Genomic DNA, 21973 nt, shown 5'->3' on the forward strand with positions numbered 1-21973 from the left:
GCTCAGCATCCCCCACTGGCACATGCCAGGCTCTTTTTTCAGCTGCAGCCCCACTTTTGGCATAAATCAGGCTGCTGGGTCGCAGGACACAGCTGAGAAAACAAGGCACAGCTTTGTGGGGCAGAGAAGAGCCCAGCCCTGAAAGCCCAGCTCTGCCACAACCTACTTGCACGAATGAGGTCAGAAGAAAAATCACAATTTCCTGAGCAGCAAAGCTGAAACACTTCTATTTGAAACCCTCAGGAGAAGTCATGTGTGCTGCTGTGGGGGTGGGCACAGCACAGGGTGTGATCCTGGCTGGCTGCTGGGCTCCATGTGCCCTGCTCTCACATGGATGCCTTTTGGAAGAGAAACCCCCATTTTCATACCCCAAAGCCTTTACACATAAAAAATAGATCATATTTATTGATTAAAGTAAGATACATGATTCAGGTGCAGCACCAGCTCTCCCACTGGGCAGCTACACACGCTGACAATATCCATAGGCACGAGACATGGACATGACCATTGCTATATTTACACAGACAATTTTCTTGGTTACTGAGCAGCCTACGATACACAAGTGTCAAGTTTTCATGTCCATCGGGTCCTGTGTCAGCCCCTCCTGGCTCAGCAGAGCCCCTCATGCCATGTGCCCCACTGCCACATCTGGCCCCATCTTCAAACAGCCCTGATCACCCCCATAATAGTGAAGAGCAGCAAAAACTATTTAATGCTTCTGTGATATCTCAGTCTCCTCGGAAATTAGGTCTTCACTGCACTTCCAAAGTGAGTTTGGATGCCCCACCAGCAAACCCACTGATGCCCAGTCCCAGGCTGGGGACATGCCCTGGCGCACAGCTGTCCCCAAAAGTGTGGCCAGCCTCCTTATGGGATACTACTGGCAGGGGAGGGGGAAGCATCAGACACTGCCTGCTCCTCACAGCCCTCCCTCCTATGCCAAGGGTGACATTTTTTACTCAAACCCAACCCCCAAGGGCCACGCCGGGGTTGGTACACAGCGACAGACATGAATATTGCACTTCTCCCACCTGTGTGTTCCCTGGAGCCCCTTTCCAGACCTGGGTGCTTCCTCTCTATCCCCATGGTGCCCTCCAGAGGAAGGATTTGAATTAAAGCTTTGCTTTGCTCCTGACCAAGCGATGCTGGTCATGCCAAAACCTTCCCCAGCACAGATTTGGAGGAGACAAGGTGAGTCCCAAGAGAAGCAGAAAGCAGGTGAGGGGCTGGAAAGGAGCAGTGATGTGGCACAGACCCACCCACACCTGGCCATGGGTCCACACACCAGCATGGGGCACCCAGAACAGAGCCAGCACAGGGAACACAGTGCAAGACATAAACAGTACACGTGGAGGAGACAGGCTGCAGGGACACCACTCTGCACAGCCTTCTCCTCCCAGAAGCAGATCAAACACCAAAAATAACCCCAAGCCTCACTCATCCTCCACCAAAGACAGGAACACAGCCCATTGCTGCTGTACCCACTCGCCTTTCCCACCACCACCAGCAGCCTTTGCCCACACCCAGGCAGACAGGGCTGCAGTGGGATGCAGGATAAAGGCTCTCCAAAGCAAGCCACGGCGCTGCTGGTGTTGGGGAGATGCTGCTTTAGCAGGGAGGAGTTCGGCCCATTCCATGGAGGATGCATTTTATCCCTTTGTCTTAAAAAAAATAGAAATCCAGCAGAAAGGCAAAGAAACTGTGTAGGGAGGAAGCTGGGCTCACAGAGGAAGGAAAGCAGCAGCATGGCAAGGACTGTCTCTGCCAGGCATGCACCAGCCACAATGCAAGGAGCAACAGGAGTGCAGGGAGAGAGAGCTGCATCCTACAGGAGGAGAGGAGCTGAGCGGAGGCAGAGGATGCAGGAGTAGGACCAGGAGAGAAAGGGTTAAAAAAAGAAATATTATGGAGGTTTTGTGTGTGATTGACATTCAGTGTTGGCCTGCAGACACAGCCAGAGCGTGCCAGGGCCAGCTCAGGCACTGTAAACAAGGTGATGTATTTTTGTGGCGTGCAGGCAGCATGTGGTGACCCCCAGGGACACCCCATCCCACACAGGGAAAGGGCTCCCAGCCAAAGGTGACCAGCTCAGCCCCTCATTATGGCACAGCCTGTTTGCTCTCTGCACGCCTCAGTTCTCTAACGTTTCCAAAAGCCAAGCATTAGGTTGTGTGCTGGATGGGGATAAAGAAGTGTCACTACTGAAAGCGTGGCCCAGGCCCTGCTCAGCCTTCCTGCTCAAGCAGCTGGAAACAGAGTTGGAGCACAACAGGAGCCAATGCCCACGACTGGGGATCCCACAGCAGGAGAGCTGTGGGCCCTGGGATGCTCCCCACCTCCGGCTCTGCCCGCCCTCCCCACAAGGGTGAGGAGACAGCTCCACACTCACTAACCTGAGCTGAGGTTTGTCTGTTGCTGTAAAAATAAAGTGCTCAGGGGAAAAAAAAATAAAAAACAACAAACTGGCACAAAAAAAGAGCAGTCCCTGTTCCCCACCCTGACTGAGGAGTGGGGGAAATATGGAAAGTTTGAGATTTAAAAAAATAAAATAAAATAAAATCTACATCCCTGGGATTCCTCACCTCCCAAAGTGACTATTTACACAGGTGCCAAGGGGTTGTTTTGCTGGACCAGCTGCCCAAGGAGCCTCCAGGGAAGACACCACCCCAGCCTGGATCCCACTTTCCAGATACATCCCAGTGTGGGACCCTGCTGCAGCTGGGTGGCTGTGACGGTGGGGAGCCCCGTCCTCTCATGGATCAAACCCACCACACTTCCCGAGAGGACAGGGGAGGGGAGGCCATTCCCAGGAGAGCAGTGCCCGGTGCCTGTGCACCCCCAGCATGGCATCAGGGGCGGGGGGGCCGTCACTGCACCATGACACTGGTGGCATTGACGACGGTGGTGGCGGGCGCCGCCAGCTCCACCAGCGCCTCGTACGTCCCCACCACAAAACCCACGAAGCCAAAGAGGCTGATGGCGATGTCCTTGGCGATGACGAGGGGGTGGATGCCTTCAGAATAGTAGGTGGCAATCTCCAGCAGTGGGGGGAAGATGAGAGCCAGGGCGCTGCTGCTGACGGAGCCCACCAGGGAGATGACGATGTCCAGGCGCGGGATGAGGATGGCCAGCACGCCTGGAGAAGGAACAGACACAACATTAGTGCTGCTGGCTCCCAGACACCAAAACCCCACTGCAGGGATGCCACAGGCTGGAGTCAAACCTCTGCCCTCCTCCCTGACAGAAGACACGGCTGAGTACTTTTCCATATTTTCCTCCCCCAGAAGCAATTAAACTGTTGCATTAATGAAGTGCAGCACAAAGACTAAACTGTTTTTGCTGCCCTGGGCTCCACCAGCACAAGCTCCAGGGCTGAGCAGGATGGGTGCCACAGGCAGAAGAGCAGCTGCCAGCATTCCCAACCCCCTGCTGAAAGCCAGCACTCCTGTTCCCCACACCTGGGGAGCCATAAAGCCTCAGAAACCCCATAAAAGCAGGAGACGGGAGGAAAAAGGCATCTCCCCCCACCCCAAATCAATCCATGTGGTTTGCACACGTTTAGAGCTGCTCCAGCAGCAGCACACCCACGGCATAGCCCAGGGGAGAACATTTGTTAGGTGCAAACTAGAGCCAAGGAAAATCCCCCTGGGAGACTCCTGACAGCTTGCACTTAGCGGTGCGAGCTCCAGCATATTCCTGCTCCCCTTCCTCCTGCACGGGGCCAGGGGAGGAAAGAAGGATAGTGCCTACAACCATGGCAGCTGCAGCTTTGGTGGAGAAGGGATGTCTCAGGGCTCCTTACTGGAGGGATTTGTTCACTGCCTTGACATCAGCTGCAGGCTACTGGAGCCTCCCTGAGCCAAAGATCACCCATGGCACTGCAGGAGAAGGAAGGCTTGCAGATTGACTGTGCCACCACTGCAGCCCTGCTGTCATCTGGATAAGCCTAGAGACAAACCATCCCTCCACCACGGGAAACAGCAGCAAAGGTCCTGAGCTGCTGACCTGGAGGCAGATTATCCCAGTGCTCAGCCCTGCCAGGTCTCTGCTGCAAACAGCATCCCTGCTCCAGCAGCCTGAGTGGAGAGCAGAGCAGCCCACCCCCAACAGCATCCTCAACCCACCCCATACTGCTCTTTGGACTCAAAAGTAAACAAAATTATTAACTCCCTGCTAAAACAAGCAGAACTGAAGCACCAGCTGCAGTGCTCAGCCTCCAGGGCAATGGTCCTGCTTTCAGCAGGTATTAATTCAAAGGGTTTTTAAGTGTGCTGGTTTTGAAGTCTAAGCTTGAAAGACACCCAAATACTAAATTGCATCCTCTCCATCTCCCTCTCAGGGAGGCAAAGCCCTGATGTGGGCTTGTTGTTCATCCACACAATCATAAAATGAATATTCATGCAGCCCCCCTAATTGCTTTTATCCTTCAGCAGCCACAGAGACCCCTTACATGGAAGGATGAGGGGAGGAGGTACAAAGGAACCAGCATCCTTTCACCAACACCTCTGCTGCCTCCCTACCCCCAAAAGAAAGGGCACAGCCACTGCCGATGCCTAAAGCCATCCCATCACTCCAAGCCTTCACTTCCCTGGCCTGGCACACTCCATCGCCCTCTGGGAGAGGCTCCCACCTCCCAAGCAGGCTCTGAGCACCCGGTCCAGCACGGCAGGATTTCATCCCTGCCCCCTCTGTGGACATCAAGGCTCCAGGAACTCGGCTCAGGGGAGATGGGGCTTTGCCCCCCTCTGTTAATGCAGCACTTCTGGCCCATCATTAGCGAGAGCCCAGGAACAGCAGCACCTTGCTCTGAGCCAGCTCCAGCACCCTCGAGTTACCCCCACACTCTTCTCCAGCCCAAACCAGAGCCAGCTGGGATGTGGGGCCAGGTCCCTGATGCTTCATCTCTGGTGCATCAGCAGCATCAAGCCATGGAGAAAAAGCTCCATCTCAGCACATGATGCCGGGGAGCTCAGCCAAGCGTCTCAGCTGTGCTGACAACAGCAAGGGTTCAGCCTTCAGGAATCAAAGCCAGCCAAAATCAGATACCCCTGCACCTGATATGCTTCACACCTTTCCCAGAGGTCAACCAGGCTCGAGCCAGCAGCCTGCTCCACCAGAGCCTCACTGCAGGCACCTCGCACCATCAAGGGAAGGGGACCGTGTGGGGCTGATCCAGGCAGACCTGCCCTGTGGCACACCAGGGCTTTGGTTATGGGTCACCTACCACTGTCAGCTGTCCCCTGCTGTGCTACACGCTGCAATGACTGCGTGGGTACAGGAACATCTGATCCTTCATGGTCAGTGACTCCTTTGCAGCCGTGTCCCCATCCCACAGGCATGAGGATCTTGGCTGCACACACTGCCTACCGAAAACAGCCTCTGCTCTGGGCTGCCCTGGCACCAAACCAGGCATTGGGCATTTCATGCAAAGCCTGATGGGACTTGATGACCCACAGAAGTGCCATCAGGAGGATCCCAGGCCTGATGCTCCACAGGGATCTGCCACCTCAGAACAACGGAGGAATTTTATTACTCCTCCACTGAGAAGACCGATCCCATACAGAGCAGGCAGAGGACCACTGCTGCTGCAGCTCAGAGGCCACCTTGGCCCACTGGCTTGCAATAGCCAGGCCCAGGGACTGCCAGCTGGGAGGGCTCGAGCAGCAGGGCCAGAGGCACTGGGGCGAGGGGCGAAGGCTCACAAAATCACCAGCCTACAGCAGGAAGCAGGTGCCAGGTCCTCAGAGGAAAGCTCAGACAAGCTGCTTTGTACTCACATGTGAGACAGACCAGGGCCAGCCTGAGGAGCAGGTTGACCACCAAGCCCCAGCGCTCCGACACCCGGGCCACGAGGGGAGGGATGATGATCTCGGCAGGCACGTAGAACTGCACGGCGTACGTGAAGAAAATCCCAAAGGAGAAGAGCAGCTTCACAGCTTGGTACAGCCTGAAAAAGGGGAAGGACACAGTGAGACAGGCTCTTGGTACAGCTTGGTACAGCCTGGTACAGCCTGAAAAAGGAGAAGGACACAGTGAGACAGGCTCTTGCTCCAGCCCCCATGGCACCAATGACAGAAATTAGAAGAGGAACACTCTACAAGGACTTCAGTGTGCCAGTGGTCTCTCCTAGAAAATCAGAGGTGATGCATTTAACTTACAGAAACCTTTCTTGAGCAAGGGATAGCAAAGACAGTGCAACCTCCAAGCTGTGGCAACATGCCCCCACACCTAACCAGAGGCTTCAGTCCCAGCTTTGCGTAAGGAACCGTCAGACCAGCAGCTGGGCTGGCAGTCTGTCAAGTGCTGCTGCCCTTTGGGAAAACTTGAGGAAACAGATATTGAGAGCAACCAACAAACCACTGACCTGCTCCCAATTCATTCAAAGGCACAGGGAAAGCAGAAGTGTCCCTGGCCAAGTGACCAGGAGCCTAACTTGTTCCTCAACAATTTAAGGCACCTTTCCACGTTTCCAGATGCTCACATGTGCCACACTGCCCTTGGTTGGACAAAGTAACACGTCCTCTGGGTACCTTGCTCCCTATGGACAAGGATACAGTCTCCATACCACCCTCTCCATTTCCACCCACTTCAGTCCAGGCTGGACTATGCAAGGTCTGCAGTGACACAGGGTGGCCTTTCCCACAACCACCCCCCATAGACAACACCCAGTTGATCACTGGTATCTGCTGTCCTGACTTTTGGCCAGAATGAAGTTGCATCCATTACCCGTCCCTAGAAGTTCCTCACCTTGACCTTTGCTAGCAAAATCCAGCCTCTGAGCTGAAAAAAGAAAACAACCTCCTTTTCTCCTATTTGTAACCAGCTGGATTTTATTCTTCATATTAAAACAGAAGATGAAGAATAACTTCAAAGAGGTGCATCAGCTGCAGCCATGATTACAGATTCCAGTTACTGCTGGGCTTCTGAGGAGGGGGAAGAGGACAGCACTGCTGGGATAAGACTGGGCTTCCAAAGCAAAGGGATGTGAACATCACAATGTTCCAAAAGCAAAGCGATATGAACAGGCAACTCAGCTTTCTCCATCAAACAAAAGAAGGGCAGCTATTTTTGGAATCCTGCATAATACATGTTTGGGGGGGAAGACATTTAAAAGAGCAGTTTGGGCTGAGCAGAAGGCAGGCAGAGTGCAGACAGGCTGCAAATAGCACTTCAGGCTCACCCCAAGTCAGATCTTCCCAGATCCTGCAGTGATGCACCCTGGCTGCAGGAGAGAGCCCACCACAGATGACCAAAAAACCCCATCCCAACTCCATCTCTGTCCTCAGCTGCCCAGCAGTAGAAAAAGCCTCTCCAAAAGAGAAGTAACATCTGTTTACCTCACATATGATCCTAGCCCTTCCCCGACTCAAGATATGCTGACCAAGCAGGAAACACAGGTCCTGGCCATACCACTTGGGTAGATATGAAGTGGATCCAAGCTCGGGAAGGTATCTGGCTCCTCCTGCCTCCTTATACCCCTTTACCTGCTTTGGCCCCAAGCCAGTTCCCCTCTGTATGGTGCGTCTCAGCATCCACCTGCTACAACAGCCTCAAACCAGAGAAATCCAAGTATTCCCATGTGAGACAACTTTGCTAGTGGCAAACATTGCTGGCCAATCATTTCCCACAGATGGAGTGAGGGATCACCTAAGTGAATGGAATATTATACAAGTCCATAGGTTGAGTGCAGGCTAATAAGATGGTTAGGGCTGGGCCACATGACCTACAAGGAGAGGCTGCAAGCCCCAGGTTCGTTCAGCATGTCAAGAAGGTTAAAGGGGGTGTTATTGCTATTTTCAGCTACCTAATAGGAGGCATGGAGAAGACAGCAACAAGCTCTTCTTGGAGTTGCACAGCAGAAGAACCAGGGCAATGGGACAGAGCTGCATCCCCAAAGGGTGGTTAAGGACCAGAAAAATGGCCTGGAGAGGTGGGGAACCTCTGTCCTTACTGATGCTCAACATTTAAGCTGGCCCTGCTTTGGCAGGTGAGAGGACCCAATGATCTCCCGCTGCCCTCTCGAAACTCAGTTACTCTGTGATTCCACAGGCACTGATCACAAAGTTATCACCAGAGTGTGCATGCTCAGCCACACGTGACAAGTGCACAGTAGCCTTGAGCTACCAATGCACAGCTGGCATATCTTATCACTGTATTCCCAGGTAAGTGATGCTGTAAAGCCATAAAGTGCTCCAGGGCAATCCACGATCAATATCTGTTGCTAAAAACAGTACAGAAGGAAGCTGTGTTCATGTCCTGCACAGGTCAGGAGCCAGGACAACAAGCTCAAAGGGCATTTTAAATACCAAGAAGAGGAAGAGCTCAAGCACCAGCTTTGATCTACAGAAAACACAAGTTCATGTGGGGGCCTGGAAAGGCACTGCTCAGCCAACCACACCAACGCCTTCTTCACCCAGACTGCCAGGTCAGGCCATCCCAAAAGGCTGCAAGAAATGAAATACCCTCTTGAGACCATAAGCTCTGTCATTACCTATTTCAACCAGCCACATGCAACCCAACAGCTTCCCCCTCACTGCAGCATTTCTGCACTCTCCAGATGGTGGGGTGAAGCAACCCTTCTGAGGAGGCAAGGAGGGATTTCTGCACAGCAGCACAGTATTTTGGACACTGTGGTTAGACCTGGGCACTGGGAACTGACACACTCCTCGTTTGAGGAAGCTGCGGTTATAGAGAAACGAGGCTGGAAAAGTCCTTAGTCATCCTGTAACTCAACAACTCTCGAGACATTCATCAAATCTGTTCTAGAGACCTCCAGGCAACAGCTACAGCCAAGGCAGGCTGCAGCACCTCCACCACAGTCCTCACCCTGTCTCCCAGGCTGCAGGAAAATCCCAGGACTTCTCACCCACAGCCCTATGACCAGCTACTGCAGCTCAACACCTTTTACTGCCAGGGAGAAAACCTGCAGGTGAGGCAGGATGAGCAAAACACTCATCTCAAGAGCATGTCTTTACCCATCACCTATGGTTTATTGTACGGGAATACAGCAATCAAGGCTTTATTCCAAGTATCCCAGCCCTTATTTGAGATAATCCATTTCCAGGTCTAACATTTACAGCCTCCATTGAGTGTTCTGCCATGAGATAACGTGCACAAACACCAGAGTGTTCTGTGTGCCCAGTCACAAGGACCACAGCATGCCTTCCCTGGCAGCTGCCCACAAGGAGCCCTGCCACATGCCCAGGCTTCCCCAGGCACTGCTTCCAAAGGGCTATTCTCTTCTCACTACCCAAAAAACCCTATGGTTATTTTCAGAAGAGTACTTAGACAGAAGGTGTGGATACTCCTAGAAACATGCATTTGCAGTAGAACCTCTCTGTAGCCTAGCAGGTCACAGTAATCCCATTACCTTCCTTTTAAGGGAACATCATCCTTTAGAGCAAGCAGAGCTGCGATTCCCTGCAGAAGGCCATGTGCAGCATTTCAGGCCAGCAGACATCATTGCTGGCTGTGGCATGCAGAGGCCAAGACCTGGAAATGACCTGCTTTCCACCTTCAGGAGAAGCAGCAGCACTTCATCCCCTTCACAACACACTTCAGTTTACTGAGCAGAAGGGATTCACACCTACTGTGCTTGGCACGGTGGGATTCAGACCTCCCAACGGCACAGGCACACCCTTCCAGCAGCCCCATCCCTCCTCACTGAGAGCAGGGACCTGGCAGAGCTCCCAGCTCCTGCAGGGGACAAAAGAAGGCTCTTGGCAGGAGTAGGACCTTCTGTCACACCACCACCAACATCCAGCAGTGCAGCCACTACACAGACCCAGCAAAAATGAACGTCCACGAGCTCTAGCTGAAAGAAACCCACACAGCAATAATTAAAGCAAAACTAGGCTCTGTTTTGGTCCAATCTTTGCTTTCTCCAGAGCCCCAGCTGCACGGCTCTGCAGGGTCAGCTTGAGGAAGCCCACCAGTGACTCAAAACTTGAGTCCTGCCCAAATTTACTCCAACAGTGAGCAGGGAAGATGTAGCAAGTCACTCTTGTCTCTTGCAGGATCTCAAGCCAGCAGAGACCATCAAAGAGAAACTGCTGAATTTCAGAGTGCTCCTGGGCAAACCCAGAGAAACTGGTGCCACAGGACAGCTTCCCAAGAAATTTCATGGCATCAAAGCCAATACTCAGCCCCAGCTCTGTACCACAAGTGGTACCTCTGCAGTGTGTGCAGAAGAGCTCCAGCTCCTCCTTGCCCATCAGCACCACATCCTGCCACCCAGACACCCCAAAGCAGTGTGTCGTAAGAAGAGATCGTTACTTTCAGGACTTTCTCAATAATCCCAAGCAGAGCAAGCTGGAAAAGCCATTTCCTCTCAATATTTGCACACTCCACACTTCTTGTCCCAAAGGTAAGAGAAACTGCTTGCATTTCTCCTGCGGGATGAATACAGAGCCGTGGCACTGAGCGGTCACCTGTCCCCAGGGACAGGGCAGCACAGCCCAGGTAGCTGCTGCAGCAGCCACCAGCCCTGGCAAGAGGAGAAACAACCCCTCTGGGTAGGCAGGCAAGGGGTCAGGGCACATGCATTTCCACAGGGCTCCAGACAGCGACTGGAGTCTCTCGAGAGGCCTTGCCAGATCCCAGAGGACAGACAGGTTTGGGGAGCTGCAGAGCTCAGCCCCCATGGGAAGGAAGGGGCATCCTCACAGCACCAGCACTCACAGGCCAAGTGTTGGCTTGAGATAAGCCACATCCAGGCACAACGTGAAGCCCAGAAGTGGGGGGTTGAGCTCCAGGGCTGCAAACAAGGAACGCAACCCACATGTGGAGACATCACATCTCGGCCCCTCTGGGAGCTCCCAGCTTTGGGTTAGTTTTCCATGTGCTTCATTTGAGGAAGAGAAGTGGCTTTTGCACAGCTTAGAGACCTTCTGGTACAGCCACACTGGGGTTGTAATCAACATCTGCCAGCCAGAGGACTGCTTAGCCCTCAAAAAGGTGCTACAAGACTCCAAAGAAAAGGCAGGAGCTGTACCTACCCAAGCAAGGACCACCAGGCATCCCAAGGAATCAGCCCGAGCTCCAAAACCAAGCTCAGACCCCACAGCTGTGAGCCTCTCTCCACCCCATACATCAGACAACCCTTGTCAAGCTCCATGGGACAGTTTGGCTATGGCATGTTTGAACCTTCCACAAGCTCATATGGATTTGTTCCATTAAGGAGCAACATCCCCTGCTGCCTCCTCTCCCACCTCCCTGTCTGGGACCTCCTTCCTTGCCCCCCAGCCCCTCCACTCCCCCTGGGGACTCACCAGCAGTTGGGCAGGTTGAGTGTTATGCTGCCCTGAATGTCTGCCCCAAAGCGCAGGTACCCCAGGACACCCAGGCTGATGTACAGGATGGTGACAATGGTCATCCCCACATAGAGGACGATGGGGAACTGCTGGGGCTTCTTCATCTTGTTTTCCAGAGGCAGCACCTGGGAGAGGAGGAAGGGGAGGTTGATGACAGAACAGCAGGTTGCCTCCATCCCTCTATACCCCTCAGCCTCAAAAAGTAGCAGGGGCAGCCCCATGGCCATGCCAGAGGATGGGATGGTCACATGGAGCCCAGAGAACCCAGCTGAAAAAGCCACTGTACTGAAGATCTGACTTCTGTGCTTACACTGGAGACCTTCACTTACTCCAGCAGGTCACCCATGCCCTTGCCTTAACGATGGGATCTGCTCCCTGCTCTTGGCAGGAGCTGTGCCCAGTGCTGCCAGGCATCTTGGGGCAATGCCAACCACCCCATACCTTGGGTGCATTACACTCTGCACCCCAAAACAGCACGGCCATGCCCACTATGTTACATTGCCCTATCTTCCCCAGCAAATCCTGGAAAGACCAAGACAGACTCTCTTCTCCTATCAAGCTTGTCCGGACACATTTCAACCAGGCAGGACAATAAAAAGGGGAAGGACAGAGGTAACTCTTTCACTACACTACTAATTCTACACTACTAACACTAAATATAGGCCTTTGGCAAACATTTTTATAGCTGTCCTTGGATTTCAAACCCTTGGAGTGGATTTCAAGAGACACAGTGGCAAAGCTGGCGAGGAGGCAGGACAAGAATAGCTTTTATTTGCTTCTCCACCTCCAAGTCATGCAAGGAAGAGAGCATTTGTGCCTCAGAGCTGGCAAGAGCCCTCTGCCCTGGGCATAGCATTCAGTAAACACTCCTCCAGTAATGGATTTGGCCCTCTCCAGGCCTGTGTTTACACAGCCAGCTTATATTAAGAGATGAAAACATTTTTTTCTCCTTTGAAGGGAGCTCCCGGAAACAACCCACAACATCTTAGGGAGTCATTAAGCTCTCCACCCACCCACTCAGCTTTTTTCACAGACACAGTTGGTCTATTTACAGCATCTTGTGTGAGAGGCCCATGCAAATCCAGCCCCACGGCAGGCTGAGGCCACACAGCTGCCAAAGGGAGATCTCAGTGCCTCTGCAGCAGGGTGGGAAGGAAAGGATCACATCTTTTTATGCTGTGCTTTTTGGCCTTCCATTTGGGCAGCTTCAGGATCCAGCCTGGTAACAAGACTCAGGACAATTCCTCATCTGCAGGTCAGCCAGCACAGCCCAAGGCAACTGTCAGTGTGACTCCCAATCTACTGCCAGATAAAGCCACTTTTAAAGCAGCAACCAAGCTCCTGAGGTTTGGAGCACATGCTCCTCCAGCCTCAGATGGAAGCAGCAGGGTTTGACCCAGGAGATAGCCTGGAGCCAAAGCTAACAGCATCACCCAGAATTTGGGCTACTGTCAGAGAAGTTCAGCTGCAAATGCAGCTGCAACACAGAGCAGGTGCTGTGGCAAGTCTGAGCAGGGGCTGAGGCTCCTGTGCAGCTCCTGTGCCACACGCTGAGACTCACCACCCCGATGCCTTCGAAAGCGAAGATCGCGGTGCCAAAAAACAGGGGGTAGGTCTTCCAGGCTGCTGCTAGAGGCAGGTTTCTGGGATCAGGAATGTCCTGGAAAAAAGCCCACACAGAGTTCAGACACAGGGAAGGTGGGGAAGGCCTGGCCTGCTCCCATCCCTCCCTGTCACAGCCCCACGCCGCAGGGAAAGCCTTGTGGAGCAGAGGGTAACCACTGTGCCCATGGGAGCAGGCAGCACCCCATGGCATGGAAACACCCTGCTGCTGAACTCCCTCCACGGGACATCCCAAAAATGAGAGAGGGGAGCCCTTACACACGTACCCTGACGATGTACTGGTAGATCACAATAAGGCTGACAAGCATGGCCATGTTGGCCAGCATGGAGAAGACAGACAGGACCTTGAGATTCTGGATGAATGTGAGCAGCACCACGAAAGGCAGGATGCAGAGCATGTACAGCCGGGAGTCCATGGTGGGGGTCATCACCACCGTCCTGTTCGAGCTGCAGTCATTGGTGGTGCCGTTTGCAGCAGAGACGACCTGGGGAGGCACAGGAAGGCCTGATGAACCCCACTGCACAGGTCTGAGAGCCACAGACCTTGGCAGACCACCCCAGGTGGGTGCCCCATCAGCTCACTTCAAACACAGTTAGCTGACTAAAATCAAAGCAACACGGGTTTTCAGGTAGTCTTGAAGCAAATCCCTTGCAGGGAGCAGAGGAAGACACTGAGCTATGGCACCTGAGTCAGGACAGCAAATCCTGACCAAGCCCAGGCTCGCCGGGCAGGAGAATCTGATAGCTGGGTGCAACGAGGGCAGAGGGTGGTTTGCACTGCCCACCAAGGCCAGGTGGGAAGAGAGGAAAGAGGCATTAAGTTCTGTTTCCTCAAAGGTCCTTTTTCTCTTGCTGCATGAAGTTATCATCTATGTCACACAGCCCTTCAGTCAACCAATGCTCTGTTCACACACAAGGACATCTGGAAGATACTGCTGGGCCCCAATTTTGATTTCTTCATGAGGAATCACCCTTTTCTTGGGGTCTTTCATTCCAAAGGCACTCCAGGCCATGTGCTCAGCTCTAGAGACAGTTTTGGCCCAGGAAGTGGGTAGCTGAGCCATCCCCCCCAGGAGCATGGGCACGCTGTGGGTCACCAATACAACCATGAACAAGCTGGTTCAGGTACCAGGTCCTGTCTGGCCACTGCAGCAAAGGGCTCCTGAAAACTAATTTAACCTGCTCCAGAGCAAGTCCTGCCCCTAGAGAGCTCTGCACAAACCACAATCCTCTGTGGGAGAGGGCAGTGCAGAGCCATGCACCCATGGGACAGCGCTACTCGAGCCCCAGCCTGCCCTGTCTCTCTGTGGCTTGCTCCAAAGTCATTTTCCAAACCAAAGCTCTGCCCAACACAGTGGCAACTCACCCAAGGTACCACCTGCACCATGACTCCCCATTGAACATGCTATTCCCCACCACAAAAAGAAACAAGCAACACTCCCCTCTCCCCACCCAAAAAATTCCAAAACTGAAGCCAAGGGTTTTCCCAGCTGTGGCCTAAAAAATGGGCTGGATTTGCAGGTTTCTGCAAATTTCCCTGGAAGCTTGAGCCAGCCTTTGCTGCAGAAAGCACCCCCTGAAGTGGCAGCAAGGGGCCGTTCCCAGGGGGTGGAGGTCAGCCCAGCCCTGTGCACACACCCTGCTGCCTCCTGCTCTCAGGGTTGGCAGTGTCAGATCACCAATGTTCACCCATTGGCTCTTCCCAGACATCCCACAATGGGAGTGTCCTCAGCTGCTGCTCCCTGAGCAGAGGCAGAGGCTCCCACAGGCAGAGCCTCCTCTTGCTCCCCAGGAACCACCTCTGGAGCAAATGGCCATCAGGGAAGAGCTGACCAAGGGCACAGCTGTGGTGGCAGTGACCAGACCACTGCTGCAAGAGCAGAGCAGGAACACACTGGGAACAAAGCTGAGCAGTGCCTGCAAGGCACCGAGCTGGTGGAGGCTGGGAATGAGGACTCATTATTCCCAGTTTCTTACAGCACAGGAGCCAGCCAAGCGGTTCAGGGTTTCTGTTTATTTCCTCCTGACGCCTGGCAGAAGGAAACTCTTTCTCTAAAGATGTAATTAAGCTCCAGAGCCATGGGATGAGGAAAGAAACTGGAATGCAAGCAGGTCCAAGGAAAGGAAAAGAGATGTTCGCAGCAGGCCCTGGGACTCACACATTACTATCTACACCAGTAAATCAATTAACTGAGAGAGGCAGAACAGCAAAGACTGTCACCTCTGCTGTCACCTCTTTGCTGTTGTTCCCTCACTGGGAATGGCCCCCACTTCCACACATACAACCCCAGCACCTCTGCAAAACCACAGGGACTCTCAGAAAAACCTGCTCTGTTTGAACAGGAAAACCAATCCTCCAAAGTATCTGGGCAGAGGAGCAGTACTTTCCTGAGCAGCATATCCTACGGAAACCAGACCTTTGGTGGAGAACAGGGCAATGACACAGGAACAAAGAACAATCCAACACCCCCTTGCCTTCCCCTTGCTCATGAAGGAGGGATAAGTCCAACCTGTCTCAGATTGTCAGCCAGAAAGACAAAGTACACACAGCAGAAACCCAGCTGAGTGATGACCAGGAAAAGTCCCACCATACGCCTGGAAAGCAAAAAAAGACCATTTGTCAGCCAGAACATACAGAAATAAGAGCCCACTTGGGTTTCTTGGGGCTGGACTCGCACACTGCAGCAATGCTGCTCTCCCTGGCGTTGGGATGTACAGGTTTGGGGTGGACACCCAGCTCACTTGGCTGTGATCAGGAAAAAGGACTGTATCTCCATCCAACCTCACAGACCTCGGGGTCTCCAGTCTTCCCCTCCCATCCCTTCCATAGGGTCAGTCTCCTTTGGGTTTAGCAACTCCAGTCTGCTGCTGAATTGTGACAGCAGGAAACAACACTCCCTGGACACAGGAACAGGTGAATGTTCCCAGCACCTGATGTGCAATATGTGATGTAATGTGGGACAAAGTGGGAGCAGACACTGGACATGTTCCGTGTCCAACAAGATGGGCCAGCACTGCAAGACACTATTCACTCCTTTGTTATGCTGTGGAAACTTCTCCCACTCCTTTAGTCACGTCTGGTTGGGAACAGTTCTGGGTCAAAAACTCTCTGGGGGACACTGAGCACTCAGGGCAGGTGAGTCAAGTAACATTTTATGTCACTTGTGCTTATCTGCTCACACAGCTCATTGAACAATGGCTCTTCTGTCCCAGCTGCAGCACATGCTGGTCTTAAAGACAAGTCCCTGCCTGGGGCAGGGGAGCAGGTACCTTCCCCAGATGGCATGTGTCCGCAGCCACGCGCTGGGAGTTGCCTCCAGCCCGTACATCACGGCACCTCCATAGTCCACAAACTGCTTCTGGAACCTGTCCAGAGAAGAAAGAGAGAAGGGACATTAATACCAGCCCTGTCTGCTAATTCCCAAGGAAAATTATGACACTAACATTGAAAAAAACCCAGTAAAACAGGAAAACAGTTCCTGTAAAAAAGTGCAGCAGTTCCAAACTGAGGCTTTGACATGGGCAACTTGCTGCTGGGGGGCTTCAGAACAAGCCCAGGGCTTCTTGGGCAAGAAGGAAGAACTGTAGGAGCAGGAGAGCCGAGAAGGGGAGTTGCTCCTTACCTGTTGCAGAAGTGATGGGCGCATTTCACCAGGATGCCCATGCAGTGCACAGCCACGACTCCCATCACCAGCAGGCTCAGAGGACCCAGCTGCAGGGAAGAGAGGAGGAAGGCTGCACTCTGATGGCCAAAGGTAGAGCTGCACAGTACGTTTTACTTCCAGACCAAACTCCACAGGCTGGGTAAGTGGAAACACCGCTGGAGGAGCTTGGGTGTAGCTCCAAGGAACTGGCCCCCCAGGACTGAGTAACCTGACAGAGCCACGAGCTTGGCAGGAGTGATGCAAAAGAAGCAAGCTGGGGCAGATTGGGTGTAGCAAAGCACTTCCAGGACTGCTTTCCAAACTATCTCGCACGTCCCTATTATAAGGGTGAAGAAGAGGTCACGGTCTGGACCCAGCACCCTGCCTGACCCCACACAGGAAACCACAGCCCCAACTTACACATGAACTCCCCCACACCAGGCAGCACAACACAGGAGCAGCAAGAACAGTCTCAGCAGCAAAGCCACAGAGCCCAGGGTGCAAAAGTCACCAAGCACTGAGAGGCAGCTGGGCAGGGAGTCAAGCCCTGACAGCGGCCATTCAAGCTGCCCAATACCCCAGGGTCACTCTGGCCCTTGAGCTCCAGCACAGCAGGGCTGAGCTGCCTTACCAGGATGCCGGCATTCTTCACAGCCAGAGGCAGCCCCAGCAGCCCTGTCCCGACATTCCCCTTCAGAAGGTGGATCAGGGTCTGGTACCACCTGAGGGGGAGAAGATGCAGAGGTGACCATCAGCACCCAGACAATACACATTTGTAGCACTCAGCTCATCCTGTTGAGGGTCCACAGCAGATCTGATCTACTTCAGGGAATGCATGTGGAGGTCTTGATCCTGTCCCCTGCATCCAGCTCAGCCAGGTGGGACCAAGGAAGGTCTGAAGGCAAAGACTGAACAAACAGATTTTGGGCAGGCATTTGCAAAACCAGCTTCACGGCAAAACCCAGCACGAGCACAGCACCAAGGCTGGACAAGGATCTCTGAGTTAAAGAGATCAGCCTCTCTGGTGCAGAGACAACATCCTCTGCCCACCTGTGCATAAGGAAGCCCCCACAGCATGGCTGCAACATGCCCACCCACGTGTTCTCTGAAGCTGGACATGCAGTTTGCTCGCCACAGCTCCCACCAAACCAAGCTGGAGTGAGGGAATATTAGGAAAAGCAGCAATCCTTGCCTGCTGCCAGCAAGCCCAGCTTCACTAGGGAGCAAAAAGTAACACCAGGGCAGCTGCTCACTTGGTGCCAGCACCCCACAGAGGCAGGACCACAGCTCTGCCCTCACCACCCCCAGGAGACCTCCCCATAAAACCACGGCTCCACCATCCTCCAGCAAAGCCTGCAGGGAGCCACCAGGAGCTCCTCCACCCTCCCCAGGTGCCAGGCTGGCCCGGGAGGGAGGGAAGCATCACTCACGTTGTGCCGTTGGTCTCCCCGAAGCGCTGGTAGGACTCAGGGTGGGTGAAGCCGTTCATGCCGTCGGGTGGGCTCCCCTCGGGCGTGACATCCGTGGAGCTGTAGTCATTGTAGTCCTCGCTGCGGAGGCGCCGGGTGGACATGGTCCCTGTGGGAGGAGCAGCATTAGGGGTGCCCAGCTCCACACCCCCCTTCTCGGGCTCCTTGGGGTCAGCCATGGTGCAGAGAGACCGGCTCGCACTGCCAGAGCAAGGTCTCCTCCGGGGCTTTTATATAGCCACAGGCTCCCGCCCAAGCAATCACAGAGTTGGCATGTCCTAAGGTCAAACGTGCACAGCACATTCCCACTGGCCCTTCCCGCAAGCTCGTGCCCATGTCTTGGGCACACCCAGACAGAACGGGGTCAAGATCCCGCAGGCAGGGCCTGGATGTGCCCCACTTCATGTCAGGCAAAACGTACCCCTGCTCTAAGGGTGGCAAGTGTGGTACCACAGCCACGGGACATGCTGGCACAGTGTCTCCAGCCTTGGCACTTGAGACTGGGGCTGTCAAGAAGACAAGGCCAGAAAAGTGCAACTGCTTTTAACCCGCACGCAGTGTGCTGCAAGGGAACAGCTTGCTCTTGCCAGGGAAGGGAAAGTTTCCTAACTTCCCTTTTTTTCCTCCTTTTTTTTTTTTTTAATCAAGACTTTTTATTAAAAAGAATCAAAAGAAAATTGATTAGACTCCATCAGGCAGGAGCACAGACTATGAGACAGCACAACATCCACCTTAAAGGTTTCACAGCCAAGGAGGTGCCTATGAGACTAAGGGGCTTCCCAGGATGAGGCACCTGCACAGTCTGGAGCTCTTGCTCCAGCAGAAACCTCAGCAGGGTTCTGCAAGCCAGGAGCATAGGCAGAAGCCCTCACCAAGGACACACACCCCTGCCTTCGCCTGGAAAACAGTCAGCTGATTCAGTTCCCACATGTGCCACACCCAGCACTCCAAACACCCACTGGGAAGGAGCACCAGAGGCAGAGGAATTATCTATCAGGCTCTTGCATCACAGCCTGGTGAGCCAGTCCCTGCCCCACAGCTCCTCTGGGCTGTCATGCCCCAGGCATCACCCCTGCCCCAGCAGTCCTGGTGCTCCCTATCCTTTCTCCCCAGCGCTGATGGGAAACTGGGACCAAGAGGAAGCAGCAGAGAAATGTCATTACTGCAAAAAACTGGCTCATTTCCTGCCAGAGCTCCTCGTGCACCCACCAAGTCACGCAAGTGCCTGCCGGATGCGGCCCCGGCACAGACCCACAGATCTGGCTGTGCAGGGAAGGCTCAGCCAGGCCACTTGGGTGCTTCTCCATCCCCAGAGCCCCAGGCATCCCCCAGAGCATCGCTCAGCAAACCTGGCTGGTGCATGTGAAACAAGCCAAGAGCTGCATCTGCTGGGAGGGTCCAGCCTGGAGATCAGATAGGAAGCATGGAACGAGGGTTTATCCTCAGCTCTGGATGCTCCAGATCCCAGTTGCTCTGGAGCAGTTACCCAGGCCACACCAAAGCTGCTGTATTTCCTGCAGCACCAGGCAACACCAGCAGCTGGAAGTAGCAGTGTGTCCCAAGGAATACCAGCCTCTGGAGCAACGGTGAGGCCAGCTGCAGGCAGGAAGGCACTCCACAGCCACAGGCAGTACATGCATCACTCCTGCCCAGCCTCCTCCCTCGAAGCTGGGACAGGTAATCATGTCCTGAACCGGCTCTGCTGCGGGCAGGGCGATCCGGCGAGGCAGGGACCAGGAAGAGCGGCAGCAGGAGTTTACACAAGGAAAGCATTACAAGCTGTTTGTCATCGGTGCCAGGCCCAAGGGCCAGGGGAGAGACCTGGGAGGCTTTGCCAAACACCAAGGGCTGGCAGTGGGCAAGGACAGCAGGCAGAGGGGGTGCAGGGCTGGGTCAGGCATGGGCAGCCCCCCCAAAGCTGGCCTGCACAGCATCTGAAGTACCCAACAGCGATGTATTCCAGATAAACACAACACAGTGACATCACTCTGCCTGATCGCTTCCCTGTGGATTTTTTTTTCCCCCAAGCAGGCCCGTCTGCTTTTTGCTTTGAAGAGCCAGGGAAATGCGTTCATCGTGACTTGCCTGCTTTGTGTCTGGATTAGAGGTTGCGTAGCAGCGGGGAACGAGCATTTGGCTCCCCCGCAACCAGCAGGAAAAAAGCTGCAAAACTTGTCTCATCCACACGATGAATACTTCAAACCAAGGCAAAACCCCACTACACCATTTCCTCGTCATTGCAAACAGCAAAGACAGGAACAGCCACATTCGGTTTCCACTTTGAACCCAACTCCTCTGCTGCATTCATGTGAATTGTTTTTCCTCATCTACACACAGGAGCAATTTCATTGTCATAAGTGAAGCAGCTACTAAAGCTGGGGGGATAGTGACAGCAATTTGTCCCTTACAGTGACAGCCCCACGCCAGAAGGCAAAAACAAGATGTGACTTGCTGCTGACCCTGACAGCTCTCCCCAGCTGAGCCGTGGCTGCGTGTACACGGGGAAATCTTCTGGAAAAGTGAGCTTCACAGCAGAACTCACTACCGCTTCCCATCATGCCTGTTAAACCCTTTATTTCCAAAGCGTTGCTTGTAGTCCACCCAAGTGTGACACAGGGGAGAGCTGGCGCTGCCAGATCCCCCTCCCCTGCCTGCAGGGAAGCCACCATGCCCACGCCAGCATGACACCTCCCAGTCACAGCATCGGTCCTCTTGTCCCTGTGCCACCCAATGCTCCCACAGCTCCAAAGACACTCCCAGACTCACCTTTCCAAGGTTTCACAGCATGGCCTGGTCCCCCCAGCCCAGCGTCTCCCCACGTGGAGGCTGCTGGGCACAAACTCCCCCCCCAGTTCCTGCAGCTCCCCCCCCAACCAGGCTGTGCTGCTCCACTCCCTGCACCCCACAGACTGTGGGGATCCCTGTGCCCTCCCCCACTGCCACACAGCACCCCACACCCTGGTGCACACTGCAGGGGGCTGTGTCCCCCTACATGGCACCCCCACACACTCCGAGGGGAACCCCAGTGTGTGCCAGCACCCTGCAGGGCATCACCACCACCCCCCTGGGTACCCATGTGGGGCCAAGGCAGACCCACACACTTGTGTGGGCTCTGAGCACCCTGAAGCACCTCTGCAGACTGCCAGAACCCCCAGGAACTTCTGGGCACCCGTGCAAGCTCCCATCACCCCCCTGCACCCACTCAGGTTCCAAATACCCCCACACACATGGCCACACATACAGGCCACCAGCACCTCGAACTCCCCTGAGCACCCACGTGTGCTGCCAGCTCGCTTCTGCAACCCCAGAGCCCATGCCAGCCTCCAGCACCCCCAGCGACCCCCGGACACCCATGGGGGCTGCCAGCATCCCCAGTGACCCCTGGACACCCATGGGGGCTGCCAGCACCCCCAGCGACCCCCGGACACCCATGCCAGCCTCCAGCACCCCCAGGGAACCCTGAGCAGCCACGGGCGCTGCCAGCACCCCAATGCTCTGCGCATCTGCCCGCGCACAAGGATTGCCAGCGACCCCCTGGAGCCCCGAGTCGTGTCGTGGCTAACCCGAACTCCCCCGAGCACCCACGCGGGACGGCAGCACCGCCAGGACCCCGCGCACCCGCGCCGGCTACCGCGCCCTCCGCGTTCCCGGGCACCGCGGAGGCTGACAGCCGGCTGACAGCCCGCTCCCGCATCCCCCCTGTCCCTGTCTCTGCCCCAGTCCCGGTCCCGGTCCCGCACCTCTCGGCCGTCCCGCACCGCCCGGCCCCGCCGGGCCCGCTCGCTCGGCCGCGCCGTCACGTGACACGTGGCTCAGCTGAGCGCGGCGCCTGCGCGCGGGGAGAGGGGCGGGGCCAGGCGGGTGAGGGGCGGGGCCAAGCGGCGTGAGGCGGGGCCAAGAACGGAGGGCGGGGCGGGACCAGCGG

At 54.7% G+C, this 21973-nt stretch overlaps 1 protein-coding gene across 2 annotated transcripts; it reads right to left on the reverse strand.

Moving 5' to 3' along the window:
- Positions 1–377: 377 nt before the first annotated feature.
- On the reverse strand, positions 378–21853 carry LOC113947096 (proton-coupled amino acid transporter 1-like). Of its 2 annotated transcripts, XM_027643338.1 has the most exons (11): positions 21789–21853; positions 18010–18157; positions 17211–17301; positions 16559–16647; positions 16206–16301; positions 15446–15530; positions 13202–13420; positions 12874–12972; positions 11271–11437; positions 5778–5947; positions 2860–3136 (listed from the first exon to the last, which is right to left on the reverse strand). In XM_027643338.1, exons 2-11 carry the CDS (start codon positions 18150–18152, stop codon positions 2868–2870), a joined length of 1428 nt encoding a protein of 475 aa, XP_027499139.1. In that variant the 5' UTR covers positions 18153–18157; positions 21789–21853; the 3' UTR covers positions 2860–2867. The 2 variants fall into 2 exon arrangements, with proteins under 2 accessions (XP_027499138.1, XP_027499139.1); XM_027643337.1 differs by lacking the exon at positions 21789–21853 and having other exon boundaries at positions 378–3136; positions 18010–18167.
- Positions 21854–21973: the final 120 nt, after the last annotated feature.

This window comes from Corapipo altera, unplaced genomic scaffold (genome assembly GCF_003945725.1).
Source record: "Corapipo altera isolate COAL_440 unplaced genomic scaffold, ASM394572v1 75, whole genome shotgun sequence".
In the NCBI taxonomy this organism is placed as follows: domain Eukaryota; kingdom Metazoa; phylum Chordata; class Aves; order Passeriformes; family Pipridae; genus Corapipo; species Corapipo altera.

What these genes read in the sequence shown, in the direction of transcription:
- LOC113947096 (XM_027643337.1), bottom strand. Translation starts at nt 18,152, where the DNA reads ATGTCCACCCGGCGCCTCCGCAGCGAGGACTACAATGACTACAGCTCC. An exon ending in GCCCATCACTTCTGCAACAG is followed by an intron (nt 16,302 to 16,558) that starts GTAAGGAGCAAC and finishes TTCTCTGGACAG; the next exon opens with GTTCCAGAAGCAGTTTGTGG. An exon ending in CTCAACCTGCCCAACTGCTG is followed by an intron (nt 5,948 to 11,270) that starts GTGAGTCCCCAG and finishes CCCCTTTTTCAG; the next exon opens with GCTGTACCAAGCTGTGAAGC.